Here is a 12,535-nt window from a genome sequence, read left to right as displayed (position 1 = left end):
AAAATATTTGGCTATTTTATAGTTGTTTATTACTGTCCAAGTACAGTAATAAACAACTATAAAAATATTTGGCTGGCTCGCTCAAGTGTGAGGCGCTAGAATTGACAAAGACTGAGCAATAGTCCAGACACCTCCGATTTAAACCTCTTTGCTGTTGCGTTGACCTGGATAACTGAGAATTTGCACAGGAATATAAAAATATGGAAATGTTTCACATTTTTTCATGCAACATAAAGTATAATATTTATAACCCGATAAACACCATGTGATAGAGGAACACAAAGTGATGGATGATGAGGAGACCCTCTTTTTTCACATTTTTTTATTCAAATAAACCAGAAAACTGCCATCTATGTATGCATTTCTACAAGCTTTACACTACATGTGTTTCCAGTTCTTCCTTGCAAATTAACTCAAGCGTAGTCAGATTAGACGGAGAGCAAGTGTTGAACATAGTTTTCTTTTTTCTTTCTTTTTTTTTGGGGGGGGGGGGTTAACACAAAATCTGCTTTATTGGGCAAGACTGTTTGCACAAACAAGGAATTTGAATGTTTTTACACACTCACAGCATACATGCATTAGATATAAATGTACAAACTTTTGAGGTAATAAAGTAACTTCTGACTGAGACAATTCCATTGCAGCTCATGTCAGTTTGTTCTGTTGGGAGAGGAGCTTCCATTAACTCTGTTAGACCTTTACATCAGGGTTTTCTTTGAAGTCTGCCCAGTCCATACATCTTGTTGTTCTAACTAGTAGTTGTCCTGGCAAATAATTCTCCCATCTAATCTGGGAATTTCTGCATCTCCTCCAGGGTTGTATTGGACCTCTTGGCTGCTTCCCTGTGTAATGCTTCTTTGCCTCTCAATTTAGGCAGACAGCGTAATATTCATCCTGTTTTTCCGTTTTCTACCTTTTGATCACCCAACAAAATAAAGTGGCATAAACAAAATGACAACATTTTGAAAAGTTACTGATGTATGAATAATTTTGTGAGCACTGCAAACTGTGAGGAAACTACTTTTGCAGTCACAGCCTGGCCCACATCTCCCCCTTGTGGACAAATACTGCCTGTACAGTCACACAGGATGGATTGATAATTTGTTGGGTATGCATTTTTTTTTAATTATTGTGTGTTAAGGAAACTTTTCCTAAAAAAAAAAAAAAAAAGACAAAAACCTTACATATGCATCTGTACTCAAATTTGTGCCCCTAAAACAAAGGGGTTCTGGTTAAACTCTGTTTTCTAGCCTTAAAAATCTTATTTTCACATGTAAACAAAACATGTAAAATAAACAAGTCTCTTTCAAATTAACATATATCCCAGTTTGGTTATTTAAAAGAAGCATAGAGGGGGCCTTAATCAGGGGATGCTCCAACTTTGAGAGCGCTGTAGGTGACTGCAGCATCGCTTCTCTGAAACTGCAAAGGACACAGTGCAGCAAATAAATTACTGCGTATGAACACAAATGAAACACAAACTAAACAATTCATCCCAAAAGAAGGATCAATTAAGTGCAGCCTTGCAAAACACAACATCATTTTGACAGTGTACCTGATTGTTGGTCTTGGGGAGGATAATAGTAGCATATGGGATGGTATCATCAAGCTCATCCTATACATTGAAAAAAAATAATATATATAACGGCTCAATATTATATTTATATACTATGTTATTTTTATTTTAACATCAATACATTTACAGTTCTATTTATTTAGACAATTGCTGTTGTTCTTGATTAGTTTTGAATATGTTGTTAATAAAAACTTGCTAAAAGTAAAAGACATTGTACTTATAAGCCTGACATTTTGGGTAACCAATGTACAAAAGGTGTAGTGTGTAAACTTACTGTGTCCTGACTCGTTTCTATAGCAGGCTGAGAAGCTGTAGAGTGTGGGTTTAATCCCTGGATAAGAAAAAAAAAAAACATATTAATAAAAATTTAAATCAATAGAAGGTTAGTGAAAAAGTTCACAAAAGGAGGACTGCTCAGTTCCCCACGTTTCTTGATGGTTTGGATGGTAGTTTAAACTCTGGGAGTGGGTTTATATCATAGTAACTTGAGATATATTTTGTTTTCTTGGCTTGCTAAAGTGTAAAAAATTGCTTTACGGTTAATAAAACCAGCTAGTTTTCTTGTGCTGGAATATTGCAAACGCAAACACTTATGATGTCCTACATCCATGCGCTTTTCATATAAAATGCATTGATCAAATTCTCTGATCATAAACTTGGTAATGACGTCACTAAAATAGAAATTATCGAGTCAACGGGTTCTTCAGAACACCTCGGAGCCTAATGATAAAATGCAGGGTATATAAAACACTCGCTATTTTGATGTGACTAAAGAATAAAGGCTCAAATGTCATACAATCGTAAAAAAAAAACAAAAAAAAAAAAAACACAACAAAAAGGAATTGTATTTCTTGTGTCTGGAGGATATGATGCTGATGCAGAAGATCTAACTGCATCAGAAGGGGCTGTTGTTCACCTCCAAGCAGCATTAGGACATGTCCAAGACATCAGTGCAATAACGTCCAACCACAAGTCCACGTTCAGTCTCCATGGTAACCAGACATTTTCCTACTCAATAGGAAAATGGTTTTCTCATGTCTGATCATACATCACAGCTGCTGGATATGCAGTAGGCTTGTCAGTTGTCGCTTTGGACAGAAGAATGTTAGCTGCTAGCATGCATGTACGTCCGGTTGGGTTTAGAGAGATTGCCATGGATACTGTTGAAAACAATCCAAGCAAAATGACTCAAAGTGGTAATAAAGCAGTGGTATGGTAATTTCCTGGAGAACGGCTCAATGTCAGGCTTGGTACTGAGCTTCACGGTTACACACAAACATCTGGTTAAGGAAGCCAGCTGCTCCTCAACGGTCGGCCTCGTCCGCATTAAGCCATCCACCTTCCACCTTCCATCACTGAAGTCCATCTTCATTTCCATTGAAAACCAAAACAAACCCCGGCATGAAGTCAGACTCTTGCCCCAAAAATCCCGGTTCTTGTCAAGCACAAGAGGCGCCAGCAAACATGCAAGCATCCGTTCTCTGATTCAACCTCTCATCACACCCACATTTGGGTTTCTTGTTGGGGTTTAATTATTTTTACAACTCTGGAGAGCACTTTTCATAAACCTGACTTACGGCTGGAAGATAATTCAGTAACAATATATATAGATAGACAGACGAATATCGATGATAGAAAAAAAAAGTCAATAAAAACTTCCTGTTGCATTCTAGTCATGTACATTAATATTACACTTATTACATGCTCCCAACCAATCACAATGCAGAACCAAGAACCTCTGTCACCAAGCCCCGCCCCCTTTAGAGGTCAGAGTGCACGCGTTCTTTTTTCTATTGTAAAAACTTGCAGTTTTGATAAAAAGCTGGTTGAATAAAGAGTTGAGTTTAAATTCAGTGCTTGTGTCTTTATCTAAAAATAGGTCAACAGCATGAAATGGTCAGGGCTGCACTTAAAATATAGGTTTTAAATTTGTTGATAATTATCAATATCGATCAATATGATTTATATTTCATCAATATGCTTTTTTTCTATATCGTCCAGCCCTAACCTAACTGGTTTACTCAATCAGAAACGGTGTAGGACTAATTTAAAAACAATTACACTCACCTGGTTTTCACCTACTTGTGTTTTATTTCCTTCAAAGAGCAAAGAGAAAGCAATTCTTTAGTTTCCACAGTAAAAACATACATCTATCAATGGCTTCTGCTGGATCTCCCCACCTTTATTTTTCTTCCTTTTTATGAAAAGCCAGACGGCAAACAGGACAGCTGCCAAACCAGCTGCAAAACCAGCACCTACAATGATGTACAACCACCACACACCTGAAACTAGAAAGAAAACACGGTGCTGACTTTTTTGTTTGGCATCAAGCAACTAAAAAGCAAAGAAAAATGTAAACTTACACCACAATCTAATTTCTATAGGTACAAATAACAGATTTGTTATTTATGCATCCATATAAGCATTGAAGGCATTTAGGCCTACAGGAAATGTTCCAGGACTCTCAGGATGCTTGTTCTGCCTCACTGTTTTCAGATCTTTGATTTCCCCTTCCTATTTTTTTAATGATTTCATTAAACATCAACATAAAACATCATTGAGATTTCGACGAGACATTTGTTTTCTCACCTGGGGTTTGAGGTCTGAAGGCAAAAAGCTGCTTTCTTCTTGTTCCAGTCTCTGCCACTTCACATTTCAGGGACGTATAGCTGCCTGCCTCATAAACTAGACGTGAAGTCTGAAAGGTGACTTTGGCTGAACAATCGGACTTTTCTGTCTCAAAATCTATGTCCTCCTTATCAATGTTTTGACCATTTAAAAGCCAGCTTATAGTGTATTTGCAGGGATCGTTTGATATAACGGAGCATCCTAGCGTCACCTCCTCCTCATCCTTCTCTTCAGTAACTGTGGGAGGAGCCAAAGAGAGACAGGAAGTAAACTGATAAGTATTTTAAATTCTTGGTGTAGCTCAGAACACATACTCACAGTTAGCAAGAGCCAAAGCAGCAGTGTTTGTAGTCTCTTTTTGATTTAAGCTGTTAAACTGTTGGCAGTAATATGTTCCTACGTCTGAGGCAGAGACCTTCTGAATGACCAGAGAGCAGCTTGCCGAGACGCTCAGTCTTCCTCCTCTAGCTCTGGAAGCCTGAGTATGACCAGTCCCACCAAACTTAACCAGATCTGTTGCTGGAGCCTGAGCTGTTTTACCAAAGAGCCAGTTGGTCCGTGTGCAGCTGGTCTGATCCATCCTGTTTTCACAGGGCAGAGAGACTTCACCTCCGCCTCTCACTACGACAGATGAAAAACTTTGCCTTGTTGCTGCAGAGAAAAGCCAAAGCAGAAGAACTCAAAGTAGAATATCAGGGGGCACACGGGTAAAACGTATAAAACTGTTACAAGAAACTCACTCCATTCAGATAAAGACAGAAAACGAATCAGTAACATTTATCCTCACCTGCAAACTTCAGCACGAGAATCAAACATAAAGACGTCTTAAACGGTCTCAATTTAGTCATTGTGCTTCTCTTTGCCTGAACTGTCAGCAAATGTGTCTAAAACTGCAGCCCAGTATGCACTTCTTGGCTGCATAAATCATTTCCTGTTTACTGACATAGTTCCTCTTCATTCATTCTGACATTACTGTCATCTGACCGTGCGTCAGCTTCTTCCTTACCCTGATGTATATTTAACACTGATCTGAAGTAGGCGGGCTGGTTGCAGGACCAGACAAACATACTGAGTAATAGAATCCGCTCTCTTAGCCTACATTTCTACCTCGACGCTGTCAGGGTTTGTTTATCGATGAACTCAGGACGCACACACGGGACTAAAAGTTTGAGTTTTTATTGAAGGAAGTATGCTGGGTGGTGAGTGATGAAGACCGGAGGTTCAGGACTGCAGAAGGTCAGGGATGTAGGTGATGGCAGAAGCTGACGGGCCGGAGTGAGAGAGTCCACACTCACTAAGTGCTGCTCGGCTAGCAGGCCTCATAGCAACACCAGGACTCTGAGCAGAACTTCTTCTGGGCGAATAGTCAGGTTAGCAGTTCTCAGGAGACACCAGGGCACAGAGCAGAGCTTCTCCAGAGCAGCTTGTCAGGTTAGCAATTCACAGAAGACACCTGGACAAAGAGCAGAGCTTCTCCAGGAGCGAACAGCAGAATACAAAGACTTACAGAGGGACTGGCATGGAGTGGTGGATAGCAGAAGACGGCCCAGTGCCGAACTGAAGACAGAGGGAGGTTTAAATAGAGCACTAAACAGGCGGAACAAGGGTCTGACTAATTGACTGGTAAATTGTTAACAGGTGTGACTGACTACTGAGGAGGTGAAGTGAAGATGACAGAAAATAACTGATGACAATGAAAACTAACAATAAAAAAAGTCAAACCAAACCCACATGAGATGAAAAAATGAAAATAACAGAAAAATTAAGTCAAACCAGAACTCAACCATGACAGATACGAGCTGAGATGGCATCACATCGTCCCAGGTCAAAGGTGTCTACGATGTGTCCCGTCTCTCGCCCTCCTGTTGAGTCTGCTTGTTGAAACTGATGATGCTAGAAACTCTCCGTGCTTTTATACTTCCCTGTAGCTTTGCTTCTAATGGGGCATTCCTTGATTGACGGCACATTTGTCTGCAGAAGGCCCGGGCTTCTCAGCTCATCGGACAAGAAGAGTGCAAACTAGAATGGCAACGAACATAGAACAACTCAAATGTTGGTTGAAATTAGTGTTGCGTCGATGCCATTTTTTGGCCCTGATACCGATACCGATACCATCTGTTTTAAATGGATGTGTGTGTGTATATATGAAGAACTGCATACTACTTAGGGTAGTAGAACTTTTTATTGCCTTCCTGGAATGGGTGACAATAGTTGAATAAACTTTTGGCTCTCAAAGGCCAAAATAGTGCAACATTGGTGAAATTATAACATGTATAATAGTAGTGCAACAGTAAGACAGTAAAATTACATTAATAATTGAATAATCTCTTTTAAACCCTGAGTTTTGGCTCTCAAATGCCAAAATAGTGCAACTTTCATGAACTTATATAACACGTATAATACTAGTGGAGAGAGATGGCTGCGTTCAAGTGACATACAAACATCAAAATGGTATCGGTGCCTATTTGTTAGTGGAAAGGTGGGAAAGCTGGCCCCATGAAAATGTCAGCAGCCTAAATGGTCATCTAGAAATATGCTTGTCTCCTGGCTTTTGATCGCTGCAGCGCTTCTCCAGCTTCCAGGCTGGTGCGTAAATTCACCAAGACGCGCAGACACAACGATGCATTGATCTGCAGCCATTTGCTTCAAAGTCCATGTATTTGTGCCGTGATCCAGGGACCAATTTACCTTTCAACATTCCTCTGTTCGCCTCCTAGAGCTGTGCAGACAGATCAAGTTTGGTTTTTCCTCCACCTTTTTTTTTTTCCATTTCATGTTAGTTGTTTTGCTAAATCCAACCGCCTTACAAGCAGACAGTCCCAGTTAAATGCTGACAGGTGAGTGTGCATTAATCTCAAATAGATAAAGTAGGAAAATGACTGGCGAGTAAACATAAATAAGCAAATCAAGATGTAAGATAATTCTGATGCTGTGTGACAATTATTTAATTTTACTAAGTTTCATCATCATGGTAAATGGCCTGTACTTGTATTTATTTCAAGTCCAACCCCAAAGTGCTTTACATTAAATTCAATATGTCCAAGAACACAACAACTGAGACAGCAACACACCTAGAAAAGGGGTGTGATGTGTTTTTCTTCACTAAGATAAAAATTTGTCGTCTCCTTAAAAGCTAAGAATTAATACTGAAATACGTTTGTGGCTCACAAGAGGGCAGCAATAAACAGTAAGGAGAATTATTGCACCTACAGGTGGTTCAATACGCTGTTAAATACTAGGTTGCACTCAGTTTTTCATTCGTATTTTCTCTTTTGGTTTCATCTATTAAATAATGACAATGAATCTCCTGTTGTGATTTTTTGTGTGAATGTGAGGTTAGAGTTAACTAATTTGTTAAAAAAAAAAATCAATGATTTGTTTTTATTGTGTTGTGAAAATAAAACCTTACAGTTAAAAGAGGGCGTATTTTCTTTCTATCTTGATGTTATGTTAATGCATATTCCAATGTTATGTTGATTTCACAGTTCCTTCACTGAAACATTTTACCTGCTGTTCTTAATTGTGCCTCTGCTGTGTCCTCACCTGAAATAATAATTTAAAATTCTAAACTAATAATACCTTTTTCTTTATTTTCCCATAAGCAAAGCCATAAAATAAAACTAATTTTCAACATTTTATTTGTAAATGTAGTTCGAGTTTTCTTCATGTCCCCTGAGGATGCAGGTCTTGAATTAAACATCTGGGCCCTTCCTCTGTATTGATCTGTGACTTTAAACTTTAGCTGGTCTTGGTAGGTTGACATGAGATGATGATGAAGGGTTACAACAACAGACTGAGTGCAGGAGGGCTGAGATGTGTGCAAACGGACGGCCTCTCCTTCCCAGTTAACGTGCAGCAACTCCACTGTCTGTCTGCAGTGTTTGTAATCCGTCACAGAGCATCACCGGGCAGCTCAAATAAACGGTCTCTGTTCTCTAAAAAAACAACTAAAAAAGAAAATATAGCAGTACTACTAAGTCCCGTCCACGCTGGTGGAGTTTATCAGAGCTCCTAATTGTGCAAAGGTCCCCACAACTCTAAAATGCATATTTACCCGGTTTGCATCACGAATAACAATAGCTGTGAGTTTTTCAGGTAACAGTCAGGTGAAAAAAATCTATTCCTCATGCAAAGCTGAAGATGAGCTGGTGTCATATTTAGCAATAAATAGCGAGAGGAAAAAGGAGCTTGTTGTTCTTTATGGTATAATGTGGCCCTGAAAGATTAAACAGGTATAAATAATTGATTGAAGGACTGAGACATTTTTTTTCTATGAAATATCTATTGTCTTTAAGGTCTTATTTCCCAATTAGTAGTGGTGAATTCTCAAGAATGTAGCACAACAACAAATGTGTCTAAGCTTTGTTTTAATTCAACAATTAATCGTTACAATCATGGAAGGAACCAACTTGCTGAGTTCCCTGACATGACAACACATTGGAATATAATAAATAAATAGAATAATTACAAGATTTTTGTCCCTGAAAGCATATGCTGCTAATATTTATCACATTCTTACTAAGCTCAAAATAAAAGGTTAGAAAATTTACAGAGAATAATAAGTGGATTTACTTTTTTGCACCATTTAATAAAGAAAATGTTTTTTCAGCTTCTGACCTGCTGATCATTGTTGAGCAGTTGTTAAAGATAAATTAAGAGTTCTAGTCGGCTCACTCATGCATTAATAAGTTCCTTTAATGCGCTATTTAACCTCTGAACAGCGCCTTTGCCCAACTTTCATCACTTTATATACCTAATAAATAAGTGATCAGAAATAAATAATAGGTTGCTGCAGCTTGCTGAGGTATTTATTTTACTGGATTATTTAACCTGGCCTTCACACCAACTCATGCACGCCCTGGCTCTAATAAGCCAAACAACCATTCAGCTAATAATTCAACAGGTTTGCTAACATGATGATTAAGGCTCATTATTAGCAGAATATTCCTCATTTGATTTGTGGATGGTTGCGCAGAGGCTGTCAGGATCAGGGGGAGCTCCAGCAGAATGGACCTTCACTGAGCTGTAGGTCACCGGGTCCTCCTCAGCATCCTTAACCAGAGAATGGAAACAAAATGAGATTTTAATGTCAATATGCGCTTAGAAAAATACTCCTGGATTCAATTTGGTTTAATCATTGGAAAAGATCTGATCTGGTTCCTGAAATCTGGTCTGAATATGACGCCACTAAATATTGCTTTAACCTCAACCTTCACTCCTGAATAACCGCCGTTGTTTGTTTTGTTTTTTGTGAAAGAATTTCAACATGTTCTAACATCACGCAGGAAGCTGAGTAACAGATACATTTTCCAAACATGAAGCAAGACATGCTGTGCGCCCAACGCTGCAGCAGTTCTGCTTTTTCAGCTCCAGATTTCAACACGGAGCTCGGCTGAAGGAAACTTACACGGGTTTTTCTTTTGGCGTTCTTCGCGTGGCAAATGGTGGCGTAGGACACGTCATCTTCAGGGTTGGCCTAAAAAAAGAGAGACAAAAATCATTGATGAATGATAAAAAGGTTCACAAAATGGCTCGGTTTGCTTTTCCTCCTCTTAAAGATGTGAAACCCTTCAGCTGAAGTAGCATCGCTCTCTTTGTTTTTGCAGTCTACCTCAAAATGCTCAAATGTTCAGTGGGTTTGATGAAAGCTAAAGTTGTGGCATCATGCATCAAGGATATAAAAGATATTTTTAACAAGTTCACTTTTTTGATACTGTAATTGAAATCTGCATTCTTTTTCCACATTTTTCTCCATCCTAAATAATAAAAGCTAATTTTCAAACTAGGGGAGGAACGCTGTCTGACTAATTAACCAGCTAATACATTTATATTTATTCTATATTTTTGTTTAAGCCTTTGAAAAAAGATCAAATGTACATAAAATGTTACAGATAAGATTATTACTGCTGTTATTTTCCTCATGGCTGTTTTACTTCTTTTTAAAATAAAGGAATAAGATGATGTTAAACAATGTTGTGCAAATGCAATTAAACAATATGTGGCTTGTTTTACTCAACATCGCCTAGTTTGAGAATCTTGCCCTGACTCATGCTTACTCACAGATGTCCTTTTAAGAAGAGCGGGCATTTCCTAATCTAGTCTGAAAACATGCAGCATTGTGACATTTCAACCCTGCTTATGTTGCATGTTTGCAGGCTTGGTTCTGCATAGACATCTCAAGGTGAGCAGAAGGTGCAAAACGGGACAGAAATCTTTAGTTTATGATTGTAAAAAAACTTTCTACAATCCTGTCTGTCATCTTTCTTTGCTGCTCAGACAAGTGATCATTTTAGAAATACAATGTTTATTTGCATTTATGGTCATTTGTGTAAGAAATCACAAATTTCTTACAAGTTTTTATAAGCTTCTGTTTCTTTTATGTTCTATCTGCACCATCATATGGTCCACTCATTATTGCAATACATCCTGCTGATACATATACTTGCACTAATCATATTGTCTTAAACGTAACTTTTCTGTATATAGAAAATGTGTTTTTTTGTTTATAATGTCTCTTCTGTCTGTTTTCTGTCTCTTCTGCTTTTTTTGGAGCCGTGGAATGACATTTTGCTCAAATGGACATTGTGAATGTGCAGCTGAATGGGAATTGGTTGTTGGTCGGAGGAACATCCTTACCATGTCTGGACTGGTCTCTGGATCGGACAGAACCGCAGTAGAATTTAGGTTTAGTTCCTGTGAAAGTACAAAGAACAGACACTGTGTTGAACAGCTTAATTCTTCCTAAATAAAGAATAAAAGGAAGCCCAAATGTTGAATTTGAAGTATGTTTTGACCTGGAATGCAAGAACAACACTCATCAAATTTTTAACTGAAGCTAAAAGATCAAAATTGTAAACTCACCACATCCTCTAGCATTTTTGATTTTTCATCTGAAAATAAACCAAAATCAATATTTAGCTCTAATATACAACAATTTAAAAATACAAAATGTATCTTCTAGTTAAATCTGCTCTCACCTTCCCTCTTTATCCACACCATGAGCATCACCACCGTCGTTATCAGCGCCACTAGACCAATCGTCACAACGATGTATAACCACAGATCTGCAATTACAAAAAAAGAAAATCAAATAAAATCCACAACTTGAAACATGCAACAACAGCTTTTCTGCTCATCGTAAACAGAAAGACATTTGCAGGGTGAGGTGAAATCCAGCAGAGGTGATGTACTCAGTGGGGTTGTGGAAGTGTCTCTGACTGCAGGCACGGTTCCAGGCGGTTCTGTTGTTGTGTTTGCTTCATTATCTGTTCAGGTTAAAATCAAAACGGTGTTAGACGTGTTCGTAGGCATTTCCTCCACCCTAACCCAGCTCTTTATAACTCACCAGCAGACTCAGGGCTGAGGGAAAACAGCTGCTCTCTTCCAGTGAGATCATCCTTTACCATGCATGAAGACAGCTCGCGGTATTTTGAGTTATTCTGAAGAGAACCAGCTGGAATAACCAGAGTAACAAAGCACCTGGATGTCCGTACGGTCCTGGCATCTTCCACAGGTTTCCCCTCATACAGCCACTCCACCGTGTGTTTGCAGTTCCCACCTGCTGACACAAAGCAGGACACCTTCACCTGCTCCCCCTCTTCCTTCTCAGTCACTGGCAAAGGACATGAAGAGAAGATTTTCTATGTTAATTCCTGAACTGTTTTCTGGTTTTTTTTAGACATTTATAGTGACAAAAACCATACACAGAACATAATAATGGGAAAGCTTACGTGTTATGAGAAACAAAGACGCATGAGAATCATGATCATGCCTAAAATGTGAAGTTCTGCAGGTGTAGAAACCGACATCCTTATCGGAGACCTTTGATAAGACCAGAGAGCAGTTTGTCGCCACCTTCAACCTCTCTGGTTTTTTAAGAACTTGCTTGCCACTAGAAACTAGAACTAATGCATCCTGGGATTTACTGAACAGCCATTCAGTTTTTCCACACGTATCCCAATCATCTATTGAATTATCACAAGGCAGAGTGATGTCATCTCCGTCTTGGACAACAAAGCGGGCAGATATCTGTCCCGTGACTTCTGCTGAAAAGATGATTGTTTTTAAGGATCCGATTAGATTTAATGAAAGTTTTGTAAAGTCTGGAGCATTTTTGTCTCATCTTACCTGTTAGCTGCAGAGCCAGAACCAGAATAACAAACATTTCAATCCTCTCGACTTCACCCTTAATGAGCACATTTAGTCATTTCATCTGTCATCTACGTCTTTGAACAAGGACCTCCTGAGCCAATTTCCTGTGACTTGCAATAAGTAGCTTCCTCAGTTAAAAGTTTCTGCATCGTTCGTACGTTGCCAGATTTCATAATCACA

The 12,535-nt window shown here is 38.7% G+C and overlaps 3 protein-coding genes across 7 annotated transcripts in view; 1 reads left to right on the top strand and 2 right to left on the bottom strand.

Annotated features, from left to right (window-relative positions):
* The window catches only part of LOC110368380, a 718,672-nt gene that overhangs the window by 378,769 nt on the left and 327,368 nt on the right, over window positions 1-12,535 (top strand). The gene's annotated exons all lie outside the window — the stretch shown is intronic.
* On the bottom strand, window positions 469-4,849 carry LOC105918564. Its single transcript, XM_036130500.1, has 7 exons — window positions 4,523-4,849; window positions 4,166-4,441; window positions 3,757-3,864; window positions 3,644-3,672; window positions 1,851-1,907; window positions 1,556-1,615; window positions 469-1,422 (listed from the first exon to the last, which is right to left on the bottom strand). The coding sequence occupies exons 1-7, from the start codon at window positions 4,782-4,784 to the stop codon at window positions 1,360-1,362; spliced, it is 855 nt and encodes a 284-aa protein (XP_035986393.1). The 5' UTR covers window positions 4,785-4,849; the 3' UTR covers window positions 469-1,359.
* LOC110367014 lies at window positions 8,555-12,517 on the bottom strand. 4 transcript variants are annotated; one of them, XM_021311197.2, is made up of 9 exons: window positions 12,332-12,517; window positions 11,935-12,249; window positions 11,550-11,816; window positions 11,395-11,469; window positions 11,182-11,268; window positions 11,066-11,094; window positions 10,841-10,897; window positions 9,612-9,680; window positions 8,555-9,256 (listed from the first exon to the last, which is right to left on the bottom strand). In XM_021311197.2, the coding sequence occupies exons 1-9, from the start codon at window positions 12,366-12,368 to the stop codon at window positions 9,125-9,127; spliced, it is 1,068 nt and encodes a 355-aa protein (XP_021166872.2). In that variant the 5' UTR covers window positions 12,369-12,517; the 3' UTR covers window positions 8,555-9,124. The 4 variants fall into 4 exon arrangements, with proteins under 4 accessions (XP_021166872.2, XP_021166873.2, XP_035986386.1 ...); XM_021311198.2 differs by having other exon boundaries at window positions 11,935-12,246; XM_036130493.1 differs by lacking the exon at window positions 12,332-12,517 and having other exon boundaries at window positions 11,935-12,321.

Source organism: Fundulus heteroclitus, unplaced genomic scaffold (genome assembly GCF_011125445.2).
Source record: "Fundulus heteroclitus isolate FHET01 unplaced genomic scaffold, MU-UCD_Fhet_4.1 scaffold_36, whole genome shotgun sequence".
NCBI classification, from domain to species: domain Eukaryota; kingdom Metazoa; phylum Chordata; class Actinopteri; order Cyprinodontiformes; family Fundulidae; genus Fundulus; species Fundulus heteroclitus.
Note: the sequence above shows the minus strand (reverse complement) of the source record. Positions and strands in the feature narration are given on the sequence as shown.

Bases quoted from the DNA above. Each gene is read 5' to 3' on its own strand.
- LOC110367014 (XM_021311197.2), bottom strand. From the start codon at position 12,368: ATGTTTGTTATTCTGGTTCTGGCTCTGCAGCTAACAG. The intron at 11,817-11,934 runs GTAAGCTTTCCC...GTCCTTTGCCAG, and splicing joins GTCTTTGTTTCTCATAACAC to TGACTGAGAAGGAAGAGGGG. The intron at 11,470-11,549 runs GTGAGTTATAAA...TAACCTGAACAG, and splicing joins CCTCAGCCCTGAGTCTGCTG to ATAATGAAGCAAACACAACA.
- LOC105918564 (XM_036130500.1), bottom strand. From the start codon at position 4,784: ATGGATCAGACCAGCTGCACACGGACCAACTGGCTCTTTGGTAAAACA. The intron at 4,442-4,522 runs GTGAGTATGTGT...CTCCTCCCACAG, and splicing joins TGCTTTGGCTCTTGCTAACT to TTACTGAAGAGAAGGATGAG. The intron at 1,616-1,850 runs GTAAGTTTACAC...TTCAATGTATAG, and splicing joins TAGAAACGAGTCAGGACACA to GATGAGCTTGATGATACCAT.